This window comes from Motacilla alba, chromosome 7 (genome assembly GCF_015832195.1).
Source record: "Motacilla alba alba isolate MOTALB_02 chromosome 7, Motacilla_alba_V1.0_pri, whole genome shotgun sequence".
NCBI lineage: Eukaryota > Metazoa > Chordata > Aves > Passeriformes > Motacillidae > Motacilla > Motacilla alba.
Genome location: NC_052022.1, coordinates 24,430,632 through 24,455,314, shown reverse-complemented (window position 1 = coordinate 24,455,314; position 24,683 = coordinate 24,430,632). Strand labels below are relative to the sequence as shown.

Here is a 24,683-nt window from a genome sequence, read left to right as displayed (position 1 = left end):
GGCGCGAGGCCGCTAGGGGGCGCGAGGCCGGCGCGGGGCCAGCAGCCGGGCCCGCCCCGGTCTCGCGCGCCGGTGCCCCCGTGCGAGGGGCCCGCGGCAGCTCGGACCGTGCGGCTGCCGTTCCGGGCCGGGCCCGTTCCGCGCCCTGCCACCCCCGCGCAGTGAGTGCCCGCCGGCACCGGGAACCCGCTGGCGCCGGGGGGCTCGGGCGTGGCCCAGGGATGCGGTACCCACAGCGGGCACGGGCTCCTCCGCTGGCGCTGGGGCGGCGGTGTCGACACCGCAGCCCCGGGGGCAGCAGCGGGCACCTCTCTGAGGCTGGGGCGAGGCGGAGAGAGTGGCCGGGGAGGAACCTTGGGGAGTAGAAGAGAAGGGACTATTAATGAAATACGGTGTACTCCGAGTTCCCGGGGGACACGCCGGCTCGCCTCACTGCCAGCGACTCCCGAAGCAGCAGCCCGAGTCTGCCGCGCCCGGGCGGAGCGGCCGGGAAGGGCCGCGGGGCGGGGCCGGGCGCTGCCGGCGGGTGGAGTGCGCGGAGCTTCGATTGGCGATGCCTGGGCGGGAGCGGCGCGGTCGGCGGGCGGTTGGTCGGGGCTGGCGGCGCCGCCGGGCCGGGCGGTGAAGGAAGAGCGGCGGTGCCGCCCCAGCACCGGCAGCGGCCGCGGGCAGCAGGTGAGCACAGCCCGCCGGGGCCGCGCCGCCGGCACCGCTCCGCGGCACCCTTGCTCCGCCGGCCTTCTCCGGGCTGCTCGGGCTGGCCCCTGGTAGCGGCCGGCGGCGGCTCTCCGGGGGTCTCAGCCCACCGCGTCCGCGCCGTCCCGTCGCAGGTGATCTCCGGCTCTGCCATCCCAGGCGAGGGAAGGCGGCGGTGTCTCCTTCACAGAGGGGAGAGCGAAGCAGCTGTCTCCTGCGCAGAGGCTGGAGGGGAAGCGTGTCAGTCGCGCAGTTATGTCTGAGTTGCGGGTGGTTTCGCACCCGGGGTGTATTATCCGGGTGCCCGGGTGTCTGTGTGTGAGAAGGAGGGGCCGTGTCCTTCCGGCACTGGGCTGCTGTGGGCAGCTCTGTGGGACGCGGCGTGTCCCGGCGCTGCTCTGGAGGGAGCAGCAGTGCGTGTGGGGAGGCTGACGGCCGCCCTCGTACTCTGTATTTTATCGGTGATGAGTTGGTGATCGCTGAAGCTGCAGCTTCGGGTGGGTTTAGATACATTCCCCGTGAGTGCTGGTGAGGATCCTGTGAGGAATGTACTCTGGTTTTCTGCTTGTTGACCGATATGTGCACCTTGCTTTCCCCTTTCCCATATTATACAAGTGACTGTTTCTTGGTTTCTTGTGGTGGGATGGGGGGAGTATTTTCCCTTTAGTGGGACAGCTGAAGCATAGAAAGGCCAGTAGATTCCATAGCTACTGTGTTGTACAGCACAGAAAATCTAGGTGTTTCTGGAGCTAATGCCAGGTACAATGCTATCCTTTTCAATAGTTTTAATAAGACCAATACTGCTGTGACAGAAGCAGTTATTATGTTTTTTTTCCCCCTTGAAATGCGACTTTTTCTATAATCACATATGTACGTATTTAATGCACATTCAGAGACTCGCTTGTAACTCTTATCTTGCTAGACTATAGTCAGCTACTGAAGTAGGAACATAGTTTCCTACAAAACTGTTTGACTTCACAGTGGGATTTTTAATGTGGTAGTGTGTGTGAAGGTATACCCTTGTTGTATGTTCAGCATTTAAAAAGCAAACTATTAGTTGCCTTAAGATTGAAGAAACAATTCTAAATTTATCTGAGGAGTGTGTTTCAAGGAAAATGTTCCATGAACTCTGGTGTTTAAGTACATTCAAATCACCTGTTTGAATAATACTGGTGAAATGAACAACAAAACAACATACCCTGATTTACAGGGTAGAGGGATGTGGAAGGCTAAGACTCAGCCTTACATAAAGAATCTGAACAAAGTTGCTCTTGAAACTTAGTAAATGATGCCTCTCTGCTTTCTTGTAAATGATGCCTCTCTGCTTTCTTGTAAATGATGCCTCTCTGCTTTCTTTCCTGAGGACATGTGAATAGCAAAAGGAACTCTGAGCTGAAGGTGCTTACTGTACAGAGCAACAAGCAGAAGTCCACTGGGAAGTCATGTGAATGACTGGCAGATACATCTTTTCAGCATTCTTTGTAGGAAAAGTTAAACCTTGCCACATGAGCTGCTTGTTAGCACTTTCAGTGTCACCTGCTGATCATGTTGATTTTCTCCAGACTGCACAGATATTTTTCAATGTGCCTTCTTGGAACTTGGAAGAATGTATTCTAGTGAGCAATATAAGCCTGTAAGTTCTAGGGAGCAATTGTGGGAACTGGAAATTGTCATGTCATGAAGAAGTGTGTATCAGCTGCTAAGCAGGTAGTAGGTTCATAACAGGTTTTGATCCTTGGCACAGGTAAAAATCAGCCATCACTCATAGGCTCCATCAGCTCCCTGTGTTCCTCTTTCTCAAACATTTCACCTAATCTTTATTGAAAAATGATGAAGGTAGTAAGCACCTTTGCCTAGCAGGCTAGAAGTGCAGGCTGAGTGAGGTGTTGTGAAAGAAATTGGGTGTCTGATCAGCTTAAAGAGTGTGGGCTGGGGAAAAGTATGACTCTTGGCTGTATGGCAGCTTTGGTATGCAGAAAATAGGGTTTACAAGTATGGCTTCTTCTAATATGGAAGGTGGTTTGGGGTTTTTGCTTGTTTTTCCTAAATGGAGCTGCTCCTGAAAACGAGCATGTTTGAAGGTGTTAGATTTGACGACAAATAAACCACAGTTTGGGTTGCTTCCCTGGTAACCTGCACAAGGGCCTGTATTGTAACGCTGAGGGGCGGGAAACAGTCCCACCAAAATAAATCTTTCAGTCTTGGTTTGTTTGGGGTTTTTTTTTTTTGTGGTTTTTTTTTTTTTTTTTTTTGTTTTTTTTTTTTTTTTTGTTTTTTTTTTTTTGTAACTCATTCTGCTTCTCATTCTGAAGTTAACCTGCCAAACAACAAGTCTGCCTTGTTCTTGCTCAGGCATGCCTGTTTTCAGTTTTGTTACAAGGGCTGCAGAAGTCACAACATTAGGAGAAGAGCTGTCAAAGTTAAAACTTCTTTGTGGTATGCCTGCAGAGTCTCCATTTGAAAACTTCAAGTTCTCGTAAACCTGTGCTGCAGTGTGCCATCAGTGTAGTGGCTGTTTATTTTGTTGCTCTGGGTGTTTAACTAGGCACTCTGCAGAGGTGCTGCTCTCTGTCAGTGGCTGGGCAGGGGGCATGGGGTCCTCTGGCCTTCTTAATTTGTGCTAATACAGGTGCCTGTGGTCAGTGGGTGAATGTCTGTCCTCTGGGGTCTAATGAGACATCTCCTGTTCAGAAGGCTGAAGAGGGTCTGTTTCACCCCCCCTTGTGTAATGTGTGTTGCTGACCTCTTTCCAGGGCACCTGAAATGGCTGCAGATGACAAACGCTCTCCGACACTGGACTCCACCAGTGATCTACCTCGTTCTCCCAGCAGTCCATCTCATCTCACTCACTTCAAACCCCTGACTCCTGACCAGGACGAGCCTCCTTTTAAATCAGCTTACAGTTCTTTTGTAAATCTCTTCCGTTTCAGCAAAGGTGGGTGCTGGGGGGATGCGTGGGCATGGCTTGTGTGTGCTGTTTGCTGCTTGTAAAAACACCTCTGAACATAGAAGGAGAATGTCAAAGGGCTGATGTCAGCTCTTTTGCGAGGGATGTTGCATCTGGCTTTTGGGTGATGTAGGAGAGCTTTATTATGAAAGATAGCCAGTGTCTTGCAGCTGGAAATCTGTAGCTGCCCATGAAAGTCAAAGACAAGCCAGTTAGCAGGTAGTATTGTATAGATTCTTAGCTTGACATCAGAATTTCCTTTGCATGTATGATTTTTTTTTTTTGGCTGAAAGTAGGAGTAACTCTCTGCCAGCCTGTGTGAGCAAAAAGTGTGCTTGTCCTTCCAGTACAAGTTCTTACTTCAGACTTCATCCACCTCTCACCTTCCTGTGCATCTCATACCTCCAACTGGGTGACAGCTGACCTGCAATAAAGCAGGAAGTCCATACTTAATTTGCATGGCTTAGGTGTTCCCCATCAAGAAGTCTGAAGTGTTGTGAAAGTTTTGTGTATTAAAAGGTATTACATGATTTTGGCCTTTGTGCTGCATGTGTCATTAAATATGTTCTCAGTGGGCAAACTCTGAAAGAACTGTGTGAGTTCCTTTTTGTTTCAAAGAAAGATCCTGCAAAGAATGGTGAATGAAGGCACCTGGATTTTGTGCAAAGTCTGTGTATACCTTTACTAGAGATGGCGCACTGGTCAGCTGCTTTTGTTTAGTCTGTTCATTATCCAGCTTTGTTAAGCATACTTCAGCTATGTTTGAGCTGGGGGAAAAGAGCCAAACAGCTTTTTGTGTAACCGATCTGTTCAGACTCTTCTTATGCAGAGTGAAAAATGATTACTTTGTATGACTGCTATTAGTTTGCATACTAGAGTAGCACCTGTCATTGCTAATTTATTGCAAGTAGCATAAAATGTGGTCAATATTGGCTTCACTTGTTTTTTTCTGACAAATGTAGCTGGAGTCAGCAATGTGTTTTGTTAGGTGAATGGGAAAACAACCTTGAAACAACACATGAAATGTGCATCTTACTGGAATCAATGAGAACCTTCTGATGGATCACCTGTCTGTGATCTGCTGATGGAAATTAAAGGCTGTGGTAACTTTACTGTGACCTCAGTACTGGCTTGTAAAATAACTGAAAATCTCTTTTCAAGGCAGAAGCTGATAGTCAAGTGTAGCTGTTCTATTTTGCAAGAATAATTCACATTGGTATTCACGAATAATTTGCCAGGGTTTTTTTGACCCTTTTCACATTAGGGAATTTCTTAAATAGCCTGAGCCTTGAAGACAGCCTACTGTCCTGTTTCTATGATGTGTATAGTACTTCTAAAACTAAAAATTCATTTGTTTTGTTTTATCATAATCCAAAAGAGCTATTTGTGAGAGTTTTTTTAACCTTAGCTGTGCACGTACTACTGGTTTTCTTTATCATGTCTGAAAGGTGGTTTCTTTCTTTTTGTCAACTCTAGATGATGGCAGGCTTTCATCTCCAGCAGAGAGAGCAGAGGCAGGACAGAGTGATCCACAAGCATTGAGTGGTGGCTGGTCCAGTCCTCAGCATCCCACGAGGGCTCAGTCTCTGAGATCACCAATTCCTTACAAAAAGCAACTGAGTGGTGAGCTGCAAAGAAGATCTTCTGCAACTCTGGGTAATTTCAGCTCTTTGTTCTATAGGGCAATGTTGCACTAGCCAGGATGCTTCAGGATGAGGTGGAAGGATGTGAACAAAGGCTCACTGAGTGTCTAGATTCATAGCAGAATTTAGTATCAGGCTACACTGCTTCTGTTAGTGAAGTTGCACTTTACCCTCATAACCCTTCACCCTTCTTGGTGTTCCAGCAAGACAACTTCTTGTTGGGGCTCTGGTGTTTTAATTGGAAAACAGTCTGGAACAGAAGAGGCTGCCAAAACACATCTAATGTTTTAAAGTCACCTGATCTTTGATCCTGAACATTTCTGCTTTGTCTTGAGAGACTACAGTTTCTTAACATCCACATGCTACCTCTAACTTTAGTGCTTAGTCTGGATGGATTTGGTGTTTGGGTCTTCAAGGGAGTTGTAAATGAAGGTTTTTGCTTGTAGTTGTTTTAAGGAGAATTGAATAGGAAGTTGTGCTTAAGATTTTATTTTATTTTTCAATCCTGCCTAAAATATTGCCAGATTCTGTACTGAATCTTTTAGCTGGTATGTGGATTGATTGTAGTTTCAAAGGTCCAACTGTGTAATGGCATTATGGAGATGTGAAAGAGCTAGGAAGTAGATTACAGGGGTCCCTCTTGAGATCTGACTGGTTACTGTTGGCTGTTGATGATAGCTGTGAGGAAACTGCTAAACTGGGTAACAATCTTGTGCAAGGCAGTATTTCCAAGACCTAGTGCCTAGTGCAAACAAACCAGTACCTAGTGCAAACAAATCAGATCCTAAATGTTAATGTGTATGGGATTTCCAGCAAGGTGTGTAGTATTGGTAGCCAGGCAAAAGTCTAGTACAAAGAACTAGCATTTTTACCTAAGTCATTTGCATGCTTAGTTAAACATGTTCTTCATCTTCCTCCTTGCCCTCTAGCAGTGTTTGATCTTTTTAGTCATACTTCTTCCAATGAACCAATTAAAGGGGTTAATTAATTAATTAATTTGGGGTTTTTGTTTTGTTTGCTTGGGCTCTTTCTTAAAGAATTTTCTCAAATGTCTCAAGAGCAGCCATATGCTCTTGGCTGATAAGCCAATTTACTTTTACTTGATGCCTCTTGTAAATCACTTGGAAATTGCCTGGGGATTAGATGTTAGAAACCTTCAGGTGAAGTATGTTTTTTGATACTCAGAAGGCAGAAGTAATCTTGCTGTTTGGTTTCCTCTGGGATTAGGCAGCCAGGGAATAAGCTTTAGTTTAAGGTGTGTGGGAGGAACTGTTTCTGTATTACTGCAGCTCTTTTTCAGGACCTCCATTCATATCTCTGGGTTTGGATGCAAATATGCTTAGAAAAATGTCATAATGAATTAGCCTGTAAAGAAGTAAAGTTAGGACAAGCAGGAATTGCTGCTCACTCTTTGAAGAGGTTTCTGTGGTCCCAGGTGTTGAGCAGCCTGACTTGCTGTTGAGTATTTTCTCCCGAACAACCTTAGTGCTGTAACAAACATGAGCTCTGTGTAACACATGTAAAAGTGTGCTGGATTAGTGAGAAGGTTTGGGGGAGTGTTTTAGGCCCTCTCACTTTATGTGAAGAGGGGGAAAAATGCTTGCATTTTCCTTCTCTAAAAGTCAGGAATTGGGGTTTTTTTTTAAGCAAACTTTAGAAAATTTTTTTTCTTTCCTTTTTTTACCTTAAATGGTGCTGAATAATTAGGTCTTTGAGGATTTTCTTTGAATAGCAGAGAATTTTATTTCTGCTATTGCAGCTGATGCTGGCCTGCACAAATAATCTTAGAAATTATTGCCATGTCTAAATGGTGAAGAGCAGGAAAGTAAGTGATGGGATTTACTTAAACATCCATGTTGGTAAATTGGGTCACCCACTGACTTCAGTGACAGAGAGGTGTCTAATTGAGTTCAGTTTTCTTGTAGCCCTGTGTCCACAGGCCTGTAAATGTCTCTCTAGGCTTTGCCATTACTTAGATACTTAATAACATGGGCAAGTGTAGGCAGGAAAATATATGAGCACTTCAAAAGGGTCTCTCTAACCTACTTGATCTTAAATAATGTATTAAGTTAAGCAAACTGAAAGGAATAAATAAATAAAAGGATGCTTCTGATACCTCTAAATAGTGATGAAATGAAATTGCTCCTGAAGATGCTGACCCTCACCCCTCATCTGTCCATTAGCTTGTAGTGTCTGTGCAGCACATCTCATTGCTTGGGGACTGTGCTGTCTGACAGCTGCAAGTGCAGAACAGCATGGAGGGATGGTGGCTTTTGGAGGACACTGTCTGGCAGCATTTATGTAGGGTTTCAGTTCTGTGCTTCCCTTCAGGACTGCTTATAGAAGAATCTTATAATAGCTCCATACTGGCTTTTGTGAAAATAGGAGGAGCTATTGGATGCCTGGCTTATGCCAGAGATGCTCTGAGGGTTGTGTGGCTGAAGAACCAGTGCTGAGACTCTGCAATGGCTCCCGTGGTCTCTCTCTTGGGTAGTCTGTTGCATCATTGTGTGCTGGTTGTGTTGGACTGTGTGTGCCGTGCTGTCAGATGAAGGCTTTCAAGGTGCTGGATTGAACCAAAATAGTCCAACAATGAGACTGTTGTCACTGAGATAATGTCACAGCTTGCAAATCCTGTTTAAGGAGAACTGAAAATGCTGACTGCTGCAGAGGGAGCCTGGGTAGTAAAAGCACTTCTAGCTTGTTACCCTGTCATGCAGGATAATGCTTTTAATGCTAGACAATTGTAGCAGACTGGCAGTAATGGGGAGTGGCAAAGGAGCTTAGCAGGAGCCAAGGAATGGCCAATGATCATATAGGGGAAGAAGGCCTGAGGAAAGCATGTGGTAGTTACTGGAAAGCATTGTGGAGTGTGAGGTACTACCACAGCATCAAAAAGATTTTGGAACATGAAAATGCATGCTGCAAGATGAAGTTAAGGGCAGTTTTCCTACTTTTCATGGCAGTACTTTTTATGGCAGTGATTTGAGGAAGACGTTATGTTTGAACTGTGGTAGTGAAATTGAATATGAAATTTTATGCTGTGGCAACAAGTAATTAGAAAGCAATTTGTGTGGTTTTGTATTAGCAAAACTAGTATCTCTGGCAGCGGTATTTTTATTGTTGAAACTGTGTGAATCTCTACCTCTTGTGTTAGTATATGGTCAGTTCTCCTACAAACTGAAACCATAGGTTGCAAAAAAGTAGTTCTTGTGCTGTTTTTGCCCTGTCATTCACTGTAAAATTAATGCTAAAATACTGTAGAGTCATGAAACTCTGTGAAAAAATATTTCTATAATTTAGAGGTTTTTTTTTTCATAGATTTTACCAAGGATCAGCAACCATAAATGCATAAAGGAAGGATGACATTTACTGTTGAAATAAGTTAACTTTTTTTTTTAACTGTGGAAGTTAATTTTTAACTTATAATAATGCAGTTTGGACAGGGGTAAGAGTTAACCTAAGATTGATACATGGGAATTCTTTTTGAAGGATGGTGTTTTAGATAGTGTTTCCTTTACTGCATGAATGATCACTTCTTACTTTCTTGCTATACAGTGTTTTTCCTCAGAAAGGGAGAAATCACATAATTGAGAAGGAAAAGAACCAGCTGAATTTTAATCTGAATATCAGTCAGCTTTTCTAGTATAAACAGGTTGGCCATGTGCTGCTACTGCTAATGGCATACTTTTTCTTATGTGGGTGACATCATCCTGACATTGTTTTATGGAGCAGAGAAAAGGGCATTTAACTAACAAGAACCAGTGTGGAGTTGCCTATGGCATTTCCTCAGTGCTGTGTATGTTTTTGGAAGTCACTTGCCTGGCAAGATTTATTAGTAGTTCGGCAGTAGATCTGATAATTCTTTGAATTGGAAGCAGCATTCCTGGAAAGGAGATACTCTTGAATTCAGAGGAAGTACCAGGAAGTAAACGCAGCATAGATCTTGTGATAGAAGTAAGGAGGAGCCAGAGGTTTCTCTGGTATTATCAATGTCTTCCTGAAATATGAAGGTCCCCTTAATCACCCTAAAATACTGAACTTTGTACGGCCCAAAAATCTGTTTGATTTTTAAAAAGAAATCAATTCCTAGTGGTGAGTTACAGAAATGGGTTTCTTTTCATAAAAAGGAAAATGTTGTGCATTCTTTGTTGTACATAGCAGCAAAATGTAGGCTGATTGACTAAAAATACCTCCTAAGAAGCTGAAGAGGAGGCATGGAATCCCACAGTTTTAGTCACATGAAGGGAGGGTTTTGGTCTGCTGCACACGAGGCAGTAGCGTAGCTGTTACTGCACAGCAACAGTTAACGGGCTTCAGGCAGAGCTGTCAGCGTTCCTGCTGACATCAGGGAGAGCTCAGGCAGTAAACAGAGTGAGAGCAGCCATGTCTGCTCTTCCTGTACTAGGGGCAAGCTAAATAAAACACTAGTCAGATGGAGAGCAACGAAGCTGGTAAGAAACTTTAAACTATTCAGAAAGTTATTAATCTAGGAAAGAGACTCTGAAAATGTTTATGTTTAGGTAAATAGAGAGCTGTGATTTCTAATCTTCCTGGAGAGAAGGAGCCTATTTGTAATTTTTTCAGCAGTGCTTCAAAGTAAAAGAAATTAGCTGCCTTGCATTTTTATGCAGGAAGTCTCTTTGCTATAGTTAATCAAAAATGACTGTACAAGTTCTCAACAACCTGTTGTTTTTCTTAGGAAAAAAACAAACCAAATAAAAAACCCCCCAAATCCCTCAAAAATGTGAACTTCTGAATTACTGTTTTTAATAGGAAGTGACCAACGCAGTTCTGATATTTTTTTTTTTGCTGTAGTAATTTATAAATAAGTTCAGGTCAAAGCATTGACTTATACTACTCCTAGAATGAGTGTGTATATTGTAGCAATTATTTTGCAAGTATTAGTATCCTAGAGGACATTTTAAAAATGAGACCTCAGTGCTTTGTAACAGACTGCTACAAGCTTCATATAGTAGGTTGAAAATCACTTCTTTGAAGGATATGTTCATTCTCAGAGAACTTAAATGGCTTCTTGTAAACAAAGAGGGTGGTATTTAAAATGTCAATCACGGCAAACTATCTGGCATCAAGGGCAAGGAGCCATACACATTGTAACTTTGTAAAATGTGTATATACATGAATGTTTTTCCCTCTAATGGGGCTTTGTGTTGTGATGTGAATGTTGAAGTATCATGGAAGAAATGAATATTGCTCTCTCTTCCCTTCCAGACAATCGAAGGAAAGTAGAACCACCTCTTGGAGGTCATGATCCTCGAACTGCAGTTCAGTTAAGAAGCCTCAGCACTGTTTTAAAACGCCTCAAAGAAATCATGGAGGGGAAGAGCCAGGTACTTCTTTAGAAGGATTTTTTTTTTCTGGGTGTTTGAAGGATGAGTGAATAAACTCTAAAAGCATTGTGTGAATGCAGGGGAAACAATTTAATTTGATGCTGACTTTTGACTTGCCAAACATCTATCATATTGAGAGAGTGAATCATTGTGTTTACTTGGCTTCTTGTGTTTGGACCAGATGCTCTCTTTTTGGACTATTTTTTTTTTTTCTTCCCACTTATGTTTTACCCAGTCTAGTAAGAAAAAAATCCTAATAGTTTTCTCTCTAGAAGGCTAACCATGGACAGGTGAAACACATTAACTGTCACAAATAGTAGTGAGAATTCTTGGAGTGGTTTAAATCTGTAGCTTACTGTGGTACTGATTGGTCATCAATATTTGCTTGAAAGGCGTGCCCCGTTAATCAGTTTTGATTATAGACAAGAGTCTGGTGGTTGCTACTGACTTGCTGATTTCATCTCCATCTGCTGAGTTGGACCATACCTTTAAGAAGAGGCTCTAGCTGAGGAAAGAATCCACACCTATTTATAAGTGGGGGTATAAATAGCTATGTCTGTGGGCAAGACATGAGCAGGCAAAAGTACATTTAATTAAACTGGTAGAGGAAGGAAACAGCTTTTGGCTTGATAGCTTTTATAGGTAGATTTTGAGTAAAACTTACTTAGCTTCCAGTGCTGTTCTGCTTGTAAGAATAATCTTGCTTTAACAGAGCAAGATTTTTGAGAGTGAAGCAGAAGCCTTTCATTGAAGTAAGCAGGGCATTGAGTATGCCCCTTACTAATATTTCAGTTTGTGGCAACTTCTGAAGGCCCTAGAAATTTTCAGATGTATTTGGAGCTACTGGAGGAGTGCTGAAACTGACAGGATACAGCAGGAAATGAATATGACCAGGTCTTCTGGAAACAATCTGTTAGCTGTCAGCATGCTGACTTCTGTAAAAAAAGGTAATGAATGCATCGCTGCCTTTGATCGCAGCCATGTTTTGCTTGGGTCGCTTCAGGCAACAGTTTGTTCCTGCTGTGGACTTGGCCTGTCTCTACAGGAGACCTCTCTACTTTTGTAGAAAGCTTGTATCAGATTCTAGTAGGTGCTTTTCTAATGAGCCTCTTCTGCTAAGGCAGGCCAGACTTCTGTTCTGAACCCTCCCTCATGACAAGAACAGCCTGCAAGGAGGGCAGAGAGCTGGGAGGTGTGACCAGCAGTGACTGGGTTTCTGGACACAGTCGCATGCAAGTGGGGCACAGCACTGGTATTTGGAGCAGTCCCTCTCTATGTGGTAGATCCAGAGACCTGGCTTATCATGCAGCATTGCAGCAAAAACTGTTAAATGGCATCCCCAGCAGCTTTGCAGCAGTTCCTTGGCAAAGCTCTTCACTCCAACTTGCCCTGCTTGAAGCTGAGTGTTTATATTAAAAAGTTCTGGATTCTCTAAAACACTAGACTGTCTTGAGCAGTCTTCAGCCTCTTTCTGTGCCGGTTTTCTTGGCTGAGGACAGCATGAAAGTGTTGTGTTGTTGATCATAACTGCTTTGGTATCAAAATTGGTCTAGCAGCTATGCCAAACTTTAGTTTGGGAATATCCAAAAATAAATCCCAATTTAAAATAAAACCCAATGAGGTTTTTTTTGATCATGTGAAAACGAGAGCAGGGATCGCCCTTCTTTTGTGTGATTACTCTCTTTTCTGATTGTTGTGAGATAATGCTTGCAGCAGTTTCTCTTCCTAAGAAAAACCTGGTGCATTCAGTCCCTCTGAAAAGGCTTTTTGCCAGAACTGGGCTCTAGCAAAGAGTGTTGCACAGACAGAGCTGTCATGTGACCATTAGCAGTTGTGTCCATCCATGGGAGTTGCAGCTGGTGTGCTCAGAATCACAATTGAGAGTTTGTTTTGCTCTATAGCTTCAACACCAATGGAAGTTTTAACTCTGTGTTTTTAAGATGATGTTTTTCCTGTGGCTATACCAATGCTGTTAATTAGTATATGTTGTTGTCTGCTGAATGTGATTTTCAGTTTTCTTCACATAGCAGTTAACCTGGAATTTTGAAACAAGATCAGTCTGGGACAGGCTTTTACAGCTATTTACTGAAGCGTTGAAGAATTGGATCAAATAATAAAACTTTTTACATGTATCTATAATCCTTTCAAAACGTATCCCAATATTAGCTGTTGAAATGATCTTCCTGCAGTGGTAATTTCTGATAACTTGATTTACTCCTAAATAACAGCTTCAACTGATACGTGGTGGATTTTTTTCTTCTCATTTTTAAACTGTGCTAGTTGAGGACCTCTCATATGCTGGGGGCAAATGAGAGGCGAGGGCAATCACTACTTCATATATTTCTTTATTTTTGACTTCTGTCTACATCCTATGATAGTTTTATTCTGCTTTGCTTCCATCTTGGATCAAGGAGGCAAAGTCCTACTGGATTTATTGTCTTAATTCAGAGCTCTCAGCCGTCTGACTCCTTGTAAAACCACATGAAAAATCCTTTGTGTGCTTTTATGCAAGAGTGTGTGCACACATGCACGGATCTGTGGATATGAAATTTTCTTTTCATAAGCATAGTGTACAAAGAGTCATGAAACTAAACATGCTTTCTTATTTACAAAAGAAAAAGCTTTTATCTGCTTAACTCTCTTGTAGGACAGTGACTTGAAGCAGTACTGGATGCCTGACAGCCAGTGCAAAGAATGTTATGACTGTAGCGAGAAATTCACCACTTTCCGAAGGAGGCACCACTGTCGACTTTGTGGGCAGATCTTTTGTAGTCGATGCTGCAATCAGGAAATCCCTGGAAAATTCATGGGCTACACAGGTAGGGTTAATTTACTGAGAGACAGAGCAGTCTCTGTGTGCTCACCTCTGTTTGGTTTATTGCATCTGAGATCCTGGCATCTTCTAGAAAATGCTGTACAGGTCTGTAGTGGGCTTAAAAACAAGAAAAAAGAATCACAGAACCTAATTCTACCAGTTTCTCAATGAAAAATGGTGGATTATGCCATGCCTGGTAATTTTTACCACACTACAAAACAAATATGGCCACTATTGAGCAAGAGTGTGCAGTACAATAAAGTATGCTCAAGGAAAAGCTGCTCTGATTAACAGTAGTTTTAAAGTATGAGCTACATGTTTTAATTGAGGGTCAGGGGAAAGTCTTTCAAATACCAGTTAACCAAATTCTAGACATCAGCTTGTGTGTGATATCTGACTGGCTGTTGTTCTGCTGTCATTTCAGTGTGTTCTCCTTCCCTCTTCCTCTCCTTGTCTCTCTTCTCTCTCCTCTTGCACTGATCGTGTGTTAGGTATCATTTGCCTTGGAAAAATTCCCTGAGTGTGTAATTATCCAGGGTTTTGCCCTTTAAGAGAGTATGAGAATTAGACTTGCAAAGAGGTTTTGAAACAGAAAATCCTTCTGTTTCCGCTACTGTACACCTCTGATCCTGTAGGAACAGAGTTCTATTTGTTCCTGTTTGTTTACACTCTCTGGTTCCCTTTTCCATAGGGGATCTCCGAGCCTGCACTTACTGCCGGAAAATAGCCTTAAGCTATGCACACTCCACAGACAGTAACTCCATTGGAGAAGACTTAAATGCCCTGTCGGATTCTGCGTGTTCCGTGTCCGTGCTGGATCCTGGCGAGCCACGCACACCGGTTGGGAGCCGCAAGGCCAGCCGCAACATCTTCCTGGAGGAGGATCTGACCTGGCAAAGGTAAAGGCAATGCCCTCATGCTGAGCTCTGGAATCTCAACTGTTCTCAGGCTGACAGCTGCCTAGACAGAAGCTGGTGGTTTCCACCTAGTAAACTCCTGTAAAAAGAATCTAACTCTGTGCTTGCTTGTAATATTCTTCTCTTCACATTGAAATGTGGAAACATTTCTAGTGAAGTTTTAGTTTATTTGCAGTTCTTCCTTTAATGTACTGATTCAGTGATTCTGTACAAGTGACGAAGCAGGCTTTTGTATTCAGAATTTAAAAAGACAGAACCAAAATCACACCATCTAACCACCACTGTATTGAGAAGCCAATCAATGTAACACTGGTGCTTTACCTGTCACGTTTCGAATTGTGCAAGAGAATGTAAGAAATACTCTCTGTGTAGGTAAAAGAGAAGTGATGGAAGTAACCACCTGTTTCTGATGAAGTGGGATTGAAAGGACAACAGAGAGGACCTATAAAGATCCTCCAATCTCCTTTCAAGGTGTAATTATTCCTATTGGTCTCAAAAAAGGAGATCTTTATTTTTGGACCCTGAGTAAAAGACCACTGTACTTCTGAAGTGCTATGCAAGTTATTTTTGGAATACCTTGATTTAAGTTGGTGGGGAAGAAGAAATAATCAAGTGTGATATTTCTGCTCATTTCCCTAAAACAGAAGAACAGGCAGATGTGAAACTACTGAGGAGGTCTTGAGTCAGAACCTTTTTTTATCTGAGTGGTAGTGCTAGTGACATATGTCCCATAGCAGCTCTTCTGATAGTATTTTAAATAAACCTGTAAAACCATTTACTATCTTCAGAAAATGCCCTGACTCTTGCTTTGCATGTTGCTTTTCAGAATATGATGCTTCTATCTGGAAGCATTTAAATTATCAAATTTAGGCCTAAATAAAGGAAAGTACTTCTGGTTTAATATTATGGTCATTTAAAGTGGTAATGTAACAATGCATAGGATAAATACCAAATTTTGAATTGGGGAATAAGTAGATGTTCTCAGAATCTTCTCTTCAGATGTACAAAATACTGAAGGTGTTGTTAGTTTTGTCTTCGGATGTGTTATTAGTGCCTTTATGACAACAGTTCAGCAGCCTGTAGACATGAGCATGTAAAGAAAGAATCTATATCTTTATTTATAGCTCTCAAAATGATTTCTGTTGTTGAAAGACTCATAACTCTATACTGGAACATGGTCTTTTTGGGAGACACTGAGTAAATGTAGACCTCTTTTATGAGTGAGAGGAAGAAAGATTTGGGATTAGGTAGTTTATTGTTGCTTTAGCAGGATTAACATTTTCGTCAGTGCTTGTTGCATTTCGCAGTGGGTTACAGTGCTTTTATTAAATACTGTTTGGTAAGTTCCTGATTGTCCTTAAGATATAGATACTCAAGATACTGAATTTAAATGGTGCTACAATGGGAACTGGCAACTCTCAACTTCATAATGGAGCAGAGGTTGTTTTCTAATAGTGGCTTCTGCATGAGAAGTAGTTTGTTTCAAAAGAAAACTTGGCAGTTGTGTCTGTCCAAAATAATGTATCTGAGATAAGATGCTGCAAAGCAGCGAGAAAAGCATTTAGGGAGACTGTTGCTGCATGGACCTGTCAGACGTCACTCTACTCTTCAAACAGTTGGAACACGGAGTTCCTGCTTTAACTAATTTGAAGGGCCATGTCCTTTAAAAGTGAAGGAGTGGTGTACTCTGGATAAGTACAGCTACTCAGGCAAAGCTGCATTGCTTACAGTTTCTCATGAAGAGCATTTATCACACTAGGAGCATTTATTGTGCTAGAGTACAGCAGGGTGGCTGTATCAGTTGGCCTGTAGTGGCTTAGGTCTGATACCTGTTTTGCCAACAGGAATTTCTTTAGGTGGTGCTCAGACATCTGCTGTCCTTCCTCCTGGGGTGGAAACAGAAGGAGGGCTAAGGTGATTTGGATCAGGTTAAACAATTACAGAAGGCTGTCAGGCTGTCTTGGCAAAAGCTGTCTAGCAGTAGCTATGGATAGCGTTGCTTGGATTGCGAAGATGGTATGCTGGAGAGATGGGGGCAATGTATTTAGTGCCAAAGCATCTACTAGCAGCCTGTAGGAAAGGAAGGTGTGTAAGAAAGGGAAATTGGAGAAGCAGGTGGGAAAGCAGGATAATGCAGGCAGTAGTAATAGTCTGTATTGTTCAAGAGTTGAGTTTGGAAGAAGACAGGAGCACTGTCTTCCAGATACCTTTGGTCTACACATGGGGAAAGCTCTCCCTGTTCCCTTGTTGATTTAACAATCATGTGTGAGTGAGAGGTAACATGACAATTAACTATGCTGTAATTATGGTTGTTCTGATGTGCTGGATGTCGCAGATATCTCAAACATCTCTATCATGCTTCTTTCCCTGCAGTTTGATTCACCCAGACTCTTCAGCTACCACGTTGTCTGCACGCCTTGGGTCTGTCCAGGAGGATGCAGGGAAGTCACCAGCTAGAAACAGGTAAACTAATAATGTCTGAGTATTTTCTATTCTTGATGCACTCCTAGCATACTTGTTGCTGTAACGCCTGTGTTTCCAGGCTTGTTTTTACTGAAAGTGCTGTTTCATGTCTAAAATGGGACATCTCACTGCCCATATGGAGTGGTAAGGAAGAGCCATTTGTGTACCTATTTATGTTAACTAATGTACTACTTCTGAGGGCCTGTAGTTTGCTGCTGACTTGGTCAAGCAGAAGCAGTGATGAAGACGACAGGAGGGGAAGGAAGTGGCTGAGAAAAGTACAGTTCTGAGGAAGCTGAAGAAAAGGAGTAACACATATTTGGTGATGGGAGACAAAAAAACTCAGGTCAAGGAGGAGCAGAGGTGTAGTTTTTGTTTGTTTGTGTGCATCCCCATCTGCTTCCTTTGCTCTTCCATTAAGGATAATCTTGTTGAAATTACCAAGCTTCCTCAGGCTAAAATCCCTTCATAGATCTTTATGCAAGAATGTTGGGATGAACTTGAAAGTGTTCATGAGAGCTTTAGTGTAATTTGTGAGTACTTGAGCTTAATCCCGCTAAATAGGCTGGTATTAGAAGTACAAGTAGCTCCCCCTTCACAGTGCTTCTGCTATGGTGCTGGTTGCACGCTTCCCTTATGGTTAAATTAAGGAAATGAGGGTAAGGCAGAGAGGTGCAAAGATAATCCAGATTTCGAAACTGGAATTGGAACATTCAGCAATTTCTTTGCATTGCTGTTAAAAGCAATACACAATGTTTAGCAGTTTGAAGGGATCTGGCAGGACTAGTGAAGACAGGGGAACTCAGTTGAGAAGGATGCTGGGTGTGCTGAGAAGGATGCTGGGTGTGCCTTTTGGAGAGTCTGCTTGCAGCCTTTATTCCTCTGGGTGATGGGAATGGTTAGGAGGAGATGCACACTGACTGTACATCTGAGACCCAAAGATCTCACCTGGGGGAGTAAAATACTGCTGAATAAATGAGTACCAAAAATCAATATTGGGCAAACATGATAAGGAGTCCAGAATTAAAAGTCCAATTCTAAATAACTGCTGTGACATCAAGAAATGTCTGAAACCTTGAGGAGGGTCTCGTGCTTCCTGTTTGAATATACCTCTATTTTAAAAGGCTTTTTGCTGTTTGCTCAGACATGTGGTAGATGGCTCTAATCTTGATCTGGCAGGCCCAGATTGCTTATTCAAGTTAAATTTTAACTCTGGCTGTTCATGGCGTCACCAAAAGTACTTGTTTGTTTGGACACATGATGATGAGGTATAATCTATCTCTGTTAAAAATTCTGAACCTTTGGAAAACAAGCTGCTGGCTTTGGGTTAAGTGATGTTAGCCTTTAGATCTTCTCAAAGCAGCTGTAGCCATTTCTTTGCGAGAAGCTTGACTATTCCTCTTTCTGGAGGAAATGAAGCTGAAAATATGCAGGTTGAGTGCATTTAGAGGCAGGTAACAGAAGTTACATGTTGCTATTTGTTTTCCCTGTGGGTGGGAAATGTGTTATTTGTTCTCAGTCTTGGTTTTTATGATGGGAGGAAGACCCCAGCAGAACAGTCAAATGTTGCGAGCAGGGTTCAAACTGCTCCCTTGCAGGTCCTTCTAAAGGATAAGCATTTCCATGGCAAAATCTTCTCTGTTTTTTAAAAACATATATATAATAAAAGCCCAGATACAATTGATGATGATAAAGACACAGATGTGAAATCTCACTGTTCTAACTTGCTTACACCCAAATAAACAATCCCCGCTGCTTACAGGTATGTGGCACAGTTACGGCAGCTGTTGCAAAACAGCTGGGAGGAATGCTTAGTTACGGGCTTCCGTGTCAGCCTCATCTTGTGCATTAGGATGCTTTCTGTTAAGGTGCATTACTCTGCAGAATAAAAACTGAAATAGGGTGGCATTGCTTTTTTCATGCTTGGGCTGAGCCACATCATCTGTGGAGAATTTTTGGGAATAAATATAGTATGTTTGTTAGCTGGTTAGCAAGCTCTCTAAAGTTATCTAAGTTTCCTTCCAAGGGCTGGAGGCTGGCAACTGTTTTATTGAGATTGGTGCTAGCCTCTTCAGTCAATTCAGCGCTGGCATTTTGAGTTTCCGTGTTGATATATGCAGAAATATTTTCAATCCTCACTCCTTAGAGTGCTGTTAGCACTGATAGGTTACACTGCAATTGCTGCTATATGATGAGAAGTTGCACTCTGGTTATTCAGAGTCTCAGGTCTAGTTATGGGTTAATGGAGCAGAAGGTATCTGGAACTTGTTTGCATTTGTAACTTCGCAATGATAATTACAAAATGGTGTGTTTGTGCTGGAGAGCCTAGCCAAGATTTCCTAACAGCTGCGCTAAGGGGGATGCTCCATGTCCCCGTACAAGGGGGATTGCCCGCTGCAGTGACCTCCAGCTTCAGAGAATGGTTTAGCCACTCTGGAGAGCAAGTGCTCAAACTTCAGACTCTGCAAGCTTTCAGCCATGTGTTTGACAGTTGAGGACAAGGAATTTAAAATGGGACAAGGAGAGGAGGAAATCTCAGTGCTCTGTTCCAGGGATCTGGGTGTTGGCCACCCTTGCTGACATTTGTCTTGTCTCCAAACTGCTGGAGCTTCTAGTTACCCAGCATGCCATCCCTTCCCCAGTCAATTTAAATACAGACATGTATGAATTGCTGTGCCTAAACTTAGTTCCAGCTGCTTCGTGCAAGATCTTTACAGAAGTTTATGCTTACCTTAGCAGTTCGAAAGCAAGACACTTGCTTCCTAGGGAGCCTTTCTTCTGCTTTGGCAAGGGAGGAAGCATTAAGCAGTCTGTGCTGACAAGAGTAAACAGTGCTCCAGCTTGAGCTGGTTTTTAGTATGCTACAAGATAAAGGCCTGTTCAGGTGAAGCACCACATGATGAGTACTTACACTGCAATTGCTCTCTGTTCCCCTGCAGGTCAGCCAGCATCACTAACCTGTCTCTGGATCGCTCAGGGTCCCCCATGGTGCCCTCCTACGAGACGTCAGTCAGCCCCCAGGCCACTCGCACTCATATGAAGGCAGAGACCAGCGATGATGAGCGCAAAATACTTCTGGTACCTTGCACGCTTCTCTTTGCCCTGCTCTGGGAAGACAGTGAAGTTTGCCTTCCTTGTATCATGCAACAGGAGTATTTTGCTGCCTTTTGAGGCTCTTCTCTATGCACTCTTACCTGGACCTCTCCTCCAGGGGGAGCAGAGATGGAGAATATTGATGCTGCTTTGGACGTCACTGTCTTCCTGAAATAAATCATAGTTTCATGGGGCTTTTGCACTCAAATGTTTACAACTTTAGTCATGCTAAGTGTGGAGTTGCTGCGTGGTGGCTCTTTGAGTTAAACCTGTTGTGGTTGCAGCTGTAATGCAGTGATCTGTTTTTGTATTTCTTCAAGTTGAGATTTTGTCTTTCATAGGCCATGTAATCAGGAGTTTTAAATGGCTGCTTTGAAATAGTTACACCATGATGAATAAATTAATGCCCTTATAACTTACTGGGCCAAAACATAACTTGGCCCCTCTTTGCAGAATAAGTATTTTGTAGAAGGTCGTAATGATGTACTTTTAAAAAGAAAAGTCCATGTGCAACAGTGTTCTGCGTAATCCTAATATCCCTTCCCCCCAGAGGCAATGTTGTAGGTTGCAGTTACTATATAGATTTTTTAAACAGTAAAAAACTGTTTTGTTTCTTTGAGGGAAAGAAAGGGAAGTGTTTCCAACAAATAAGGCAAAGAAGTTGCAGAGAAGAAGAGAAGGCAGTGTTTTTCACACATTGAAAGACTCAAGATTGTGCCCCATTGCCACTTTAAAATCAGGCTCATTCTGTGTTACCAGGTTCTGCCTGCTGTCAGCAGTATGCATTCAAGTGTGCCTGAGGTTGTAGAAACACTAACTCCTATTTGGTTCCAAAACTCCTTTCCGAGTTCCTGTGTAAATGGATAACCACCTGAGGGAGAAACGAGTTTAAGGCATGTCTTTATACCACCCTGCTTCACGGGTGTATGTTAATGCAGGAAGAAGGAAATTCCAACCTCTCTGAATGCACCTTGAAGCAAGATGTTCAAGTCTCGGTGCTCTTTGGCTTCACGTTGTTTGGGTTTTTTGGGTTTTTTTTTGTCCATTTTCTCTCTTGAGGAAGAAGAGGACTGGTACTATTTTGTTCATGTAAGAGCAGAAGACAGTGTCAATTAATGAAGGATTTTCTATATATTCCTACTGTTTGTTTAATACGCTTACTGTGTGGAGTTGATCGTATGTCAGGAGTTAATTTGAAGCCTAACCTAGTCCATTCAGAAGACTAATGAACTTTGTTCATGACATAAAGGTAGAGAAGGTCATATGTACACTGGGTTAAGCACACACTTCACTGAACTAGAGGTCAGAATCCTTGAGTTGGAAGGATTTGCTTTGTTTTGCCAATTTCTTCAGTTTACTGTATTCACCAGTTCAAGACAGCTGAACTGTGGAGACTCCAGTTGCATCAAATTGTGTGATCCTATCATGTTCTGGTACTGATCCATTTGACTCCATACCTGGTATGGAAGGGGAGCTGCTGGCATTGGTTTTAGGGCAATACCCAGAACAGCCACTGCTGGAACTGAAAGCAGAAAGCCAGTCCAGTAATAAAAGTGGAGCATAACTCCTGGGCCTCAGGGCACCCTTTCGAAAATACAGTAATGTGACAGTTAATTGGAGAGCTGAAACCAGTTAAAATTTAATTAAAGTTCTGTTATGCAAAAATAGAACAAATGAGGCATTTGAGAAAGTGAGCTGCAGCATCTCTTCTCCACACCTTGGGATGGTGTGCTGCTTGGTCAAAATAATTCCAGATCCCAGTTTCCACCTGCAATAATGGCTTGTGCTGTGTTAGTTGAGGGTACTTATGGGAAGACAAAAGTGGCTAGGTGCAGAGATACAGCTCAGTTTGGATGGAGCACAGCCTACAGAAGAGTTGGCACACATATTTAGCAGGCTCCAAAATAAGTTCTAGGTATAGACTGAAATGTTCCAAGTGGTAAGGGGAAGAGATTCCCAGATTCAAAAATGGTTAATTGAATTGGGAGGAATACACATGTTTTTTTCTTAGTGGCCAAAGCTAACAATGGCTAAAAAAGCTTCATAAAAGCTGGAGAATACAAAACTGGATCCTCAATAAGAGATAGTATCCTAGCAGTGAACATTGCTGTGTTAAGTACTTGCTTTATATCTGGTCTTGATATTGGACTAATATGTTCACAATGCCTGGGTTGAGCACAGATATACAGAAAAACCTTCTTGCCAAGGATGATGTCCTCTGTGTTTGCTTACACCTCCTGAGTTTAAGAGTAGGGTGCAAGGGGGCAGTAGTGAGGACATAAGTATTCTGCAGGCAGTACAAAAAGTTGCCTCATCAAAATCCCTGTATCTCTCACTTTGGTTTTTCATTTTCAACTGGATATGAATGGAAGGAAATAAGGAGCTGATTTTATATCCGTTTGCTATTTCTGTTTGTGCCTTTACATAGGTTATGCTGAATGGCTTAGATTCTGTGCCTGTTTATGGAGGGCTTTTGATTTAGAAGCTGATCTGAAGGCCTGGGTTGATGCCCTTGGAACCAGTGCTGAGATTAGACTGGTAATTAATTTGCACATTTCCTTGTCCAGGACTCAGTCCAGCTGAAAGATCTGTGGAAGAAAATCTGCCATCATAACAGTGGTATGGAATTTCAAGACCATCGCTACTGGCTGCGGACACATCCCAACTGCATTGTGGGAAAAGAGCTGGTCAACTGGCTCATGAGAAATGGGCACATAACCACGAGGTAACCCTGATGCTTTAGGACAACAGGTGTTCTCTGTCTGTATGAGAGGAGGTTGTGAGTTTGAGCTGATATAGGGTACCTTAGACTGCAGAGATGGGCCCCTTTGAAGGGAGATGAGAGAGAAAATTCTAATCTCCCCTTTACTGCCTTTGCTGCCTACCCCAGAGTAGGTTCCATTCTGACTCCATGTGCCCCCAAACGACAGAGCACGGGAGGCTGTCTGGTTTGGAAACTGGTACAGGAGGTAGCTGTGGACAAGTATCACTCACCTGGAGAACAGTGCATGTATTACAAAAATTGTCCAAAAGTGTTCACTGGTACTCCAAAGAGCAAGTCTGCCTCTGGGATCAGAGATCACTAAGAGTGTTTGATAGCTAAATTTTCAGTGGAGCTGGCAGACTCTACCATGTAGGTGAATAGAAACAATCTTGTGTATTTAATTATATGATAATGGGATAAAATTGAGATGGTTCTTAAGTGTAGAGCAACAGTCCTCCCTCAGAGATGATCAGTATACATAACTCAACAATATTGAAGGAGCACAAAGAACATGCCTTAATCATATGTTGGACACCTCAGCTGAGTTCAGAGTACTGGCAGTCTCTTTGTTTAGCTCCATGCGTGAATTAGTACACTGTGCTGCCTCACCACAGTATTGTATATAGTGTCTATGTAAACATGGGAATGGAATACCAACAGGTCAAATAGTGCGTAGCAAGTGACTCTTCCCTTTTGTAGTGTGCTTGTATCATAAACCATATGTGTTTAGAGCAAAACATTGAAAACCATCCCTATTATACTTCCAGGGTCCAGGCCATTGCAATAGGACAGGCACTGGTTGATGGACGTTGGCTGGAATGTGTCAGTCATCATGATCAGCTCTTCAGAGACGAATATGCTCTCTACAGACCGTTGCAGGTAAAGGAGTGGGAAAGCTGAAAGATATCGTTCTTCTTGGATTTGGATGTTGACTAGAATATTTTCTAATCCTGTTCTCAACAGCTGTAGTATGTTTTCTAAATCAAGTCTCCTGTGCAGAAAGTAGGGGGCCAGGCCTTTTTCCTTAGTGGGTTGAAGCCTGAGGATATTTCATTTGCCCAGAAAGCTTTGGGGCTGTCCTCTGTGGAGAATGAGATATTACATGTGGTGCTGCCTAAAGTGAGGGAAAGGGTCTTCAGAGCCAGGCCTCTTGTGGTGGACATCTTCCACAGAGGCTTCAAGATGGCACGTTCTGTGCCTGTGGCAGCTATGTTGTCAGGTGCAGAATTTAGAATCTGTGTGTACTTTCTGGCAATGGAGACACAATGGTGATCTTCTGTTTCAAAATTCCTTTAAAAAATTCCAAATGGATATTTTAGATACATTGTATTGGTAACCTTCTTCTGATCTCCAGTGATGGAGTAATAAGGAATTCAGTACCTTAGCCACATGATCCAAGTTTGGGATGGGGTCTTTTTCATGCCTCCCAAACAGGTCTAGTTACCTGAGGGGAGGCAGGAACTACTGACCAGAGATTCTGTCCTACTGTACTTCACTGGAATCAAACCTACTGAGGGGTAAGAGCAGTCACTGGCCTAAGAGATTGTATTGGGTTTTTTAGCTTGAACAAGATAGCTTTGTATCCTCTCTTAACTGAAAACATTGAGTTTCAGTTAAGGGCCTTTCATGTTCTTCAGCTTCTTACAATGACAAATGGCTTAGCTGTCCCATGGGCTTCAGACAGAAAGCTTGCAGCCAATTGCATTTGTTTTCCTCATGCATTTCAGTCATATTTTCACAGTCACATGACTTCCCTTGATATTGCTCTGGGGTTCATCTGATATCTCAGCTAGTCAGCTGACTCAGTTTCCTGGTAAAAGCTTGCCCTTAACTAGCAAGTCCTTATACATCCCTATTTGTAAGGTGCTTATGTTATATGTTTAAAGTAAATTCTTGTTCTCATCAGCTGGAAGCACTGTCTGATCTCAATTCTTCTGGACAAGAGTCTGGAGAAATAGTGCTGTTGACTCAGTTGCTTGCTGCACTCACTGTGG

At 42.8% G+C, this 24,683-nt stretch overlaps 1 protein-coding gene across 10 annotated transcripts in view; it reads left to right on the top strand.

Annotated features, from left to right (window-relative positions):
* The first annotated feature begins 40 nt into the window (after positions 1-40).
* PIKFYVE (phosphoinositide kinase, FYVE-type zinc finger containing) overlaps positions 41-24,683 on the top strand; it is a 64,063-nt gene continuing 39,420 nt past the window's right edge. For 3 of the 10 annotated variants that reach the window (XR_005257656.1, XM_038143598.1, XM_038143595.1), the window contains exons 1-10: positions 42-161; positions 3,450-3,631; positions 5,120-5,299; positions 10,519-10,637; positions 13,285-13,456; positions 14,144-14,351; positions 16,743-16,832; positions 19,772-19,910; positions 22,493-22,650; positions 23,457-23,568. Coding sequence is in view for 9 of the 10 variants with exons in the window: in XM_038143598.1 (XP_037999526.1) it covers positions 3,460-3,631; positions 5,120-5,299; positions 10,519-10,637; positions 13,285-13,456; positions 14,144-14,351; positions 16,743-16,832; positions 19,772-19,910; positions 22,493-22,650; positions 23,457-23,568 (1,350 nt within the window). In the remaining variant the exon portion in view is untranslated. The other 7 variants (XM_038143597.1, XM_038143596.1, XM_038143599.1 and 4 more) reach the window with 7 other exon arrangements.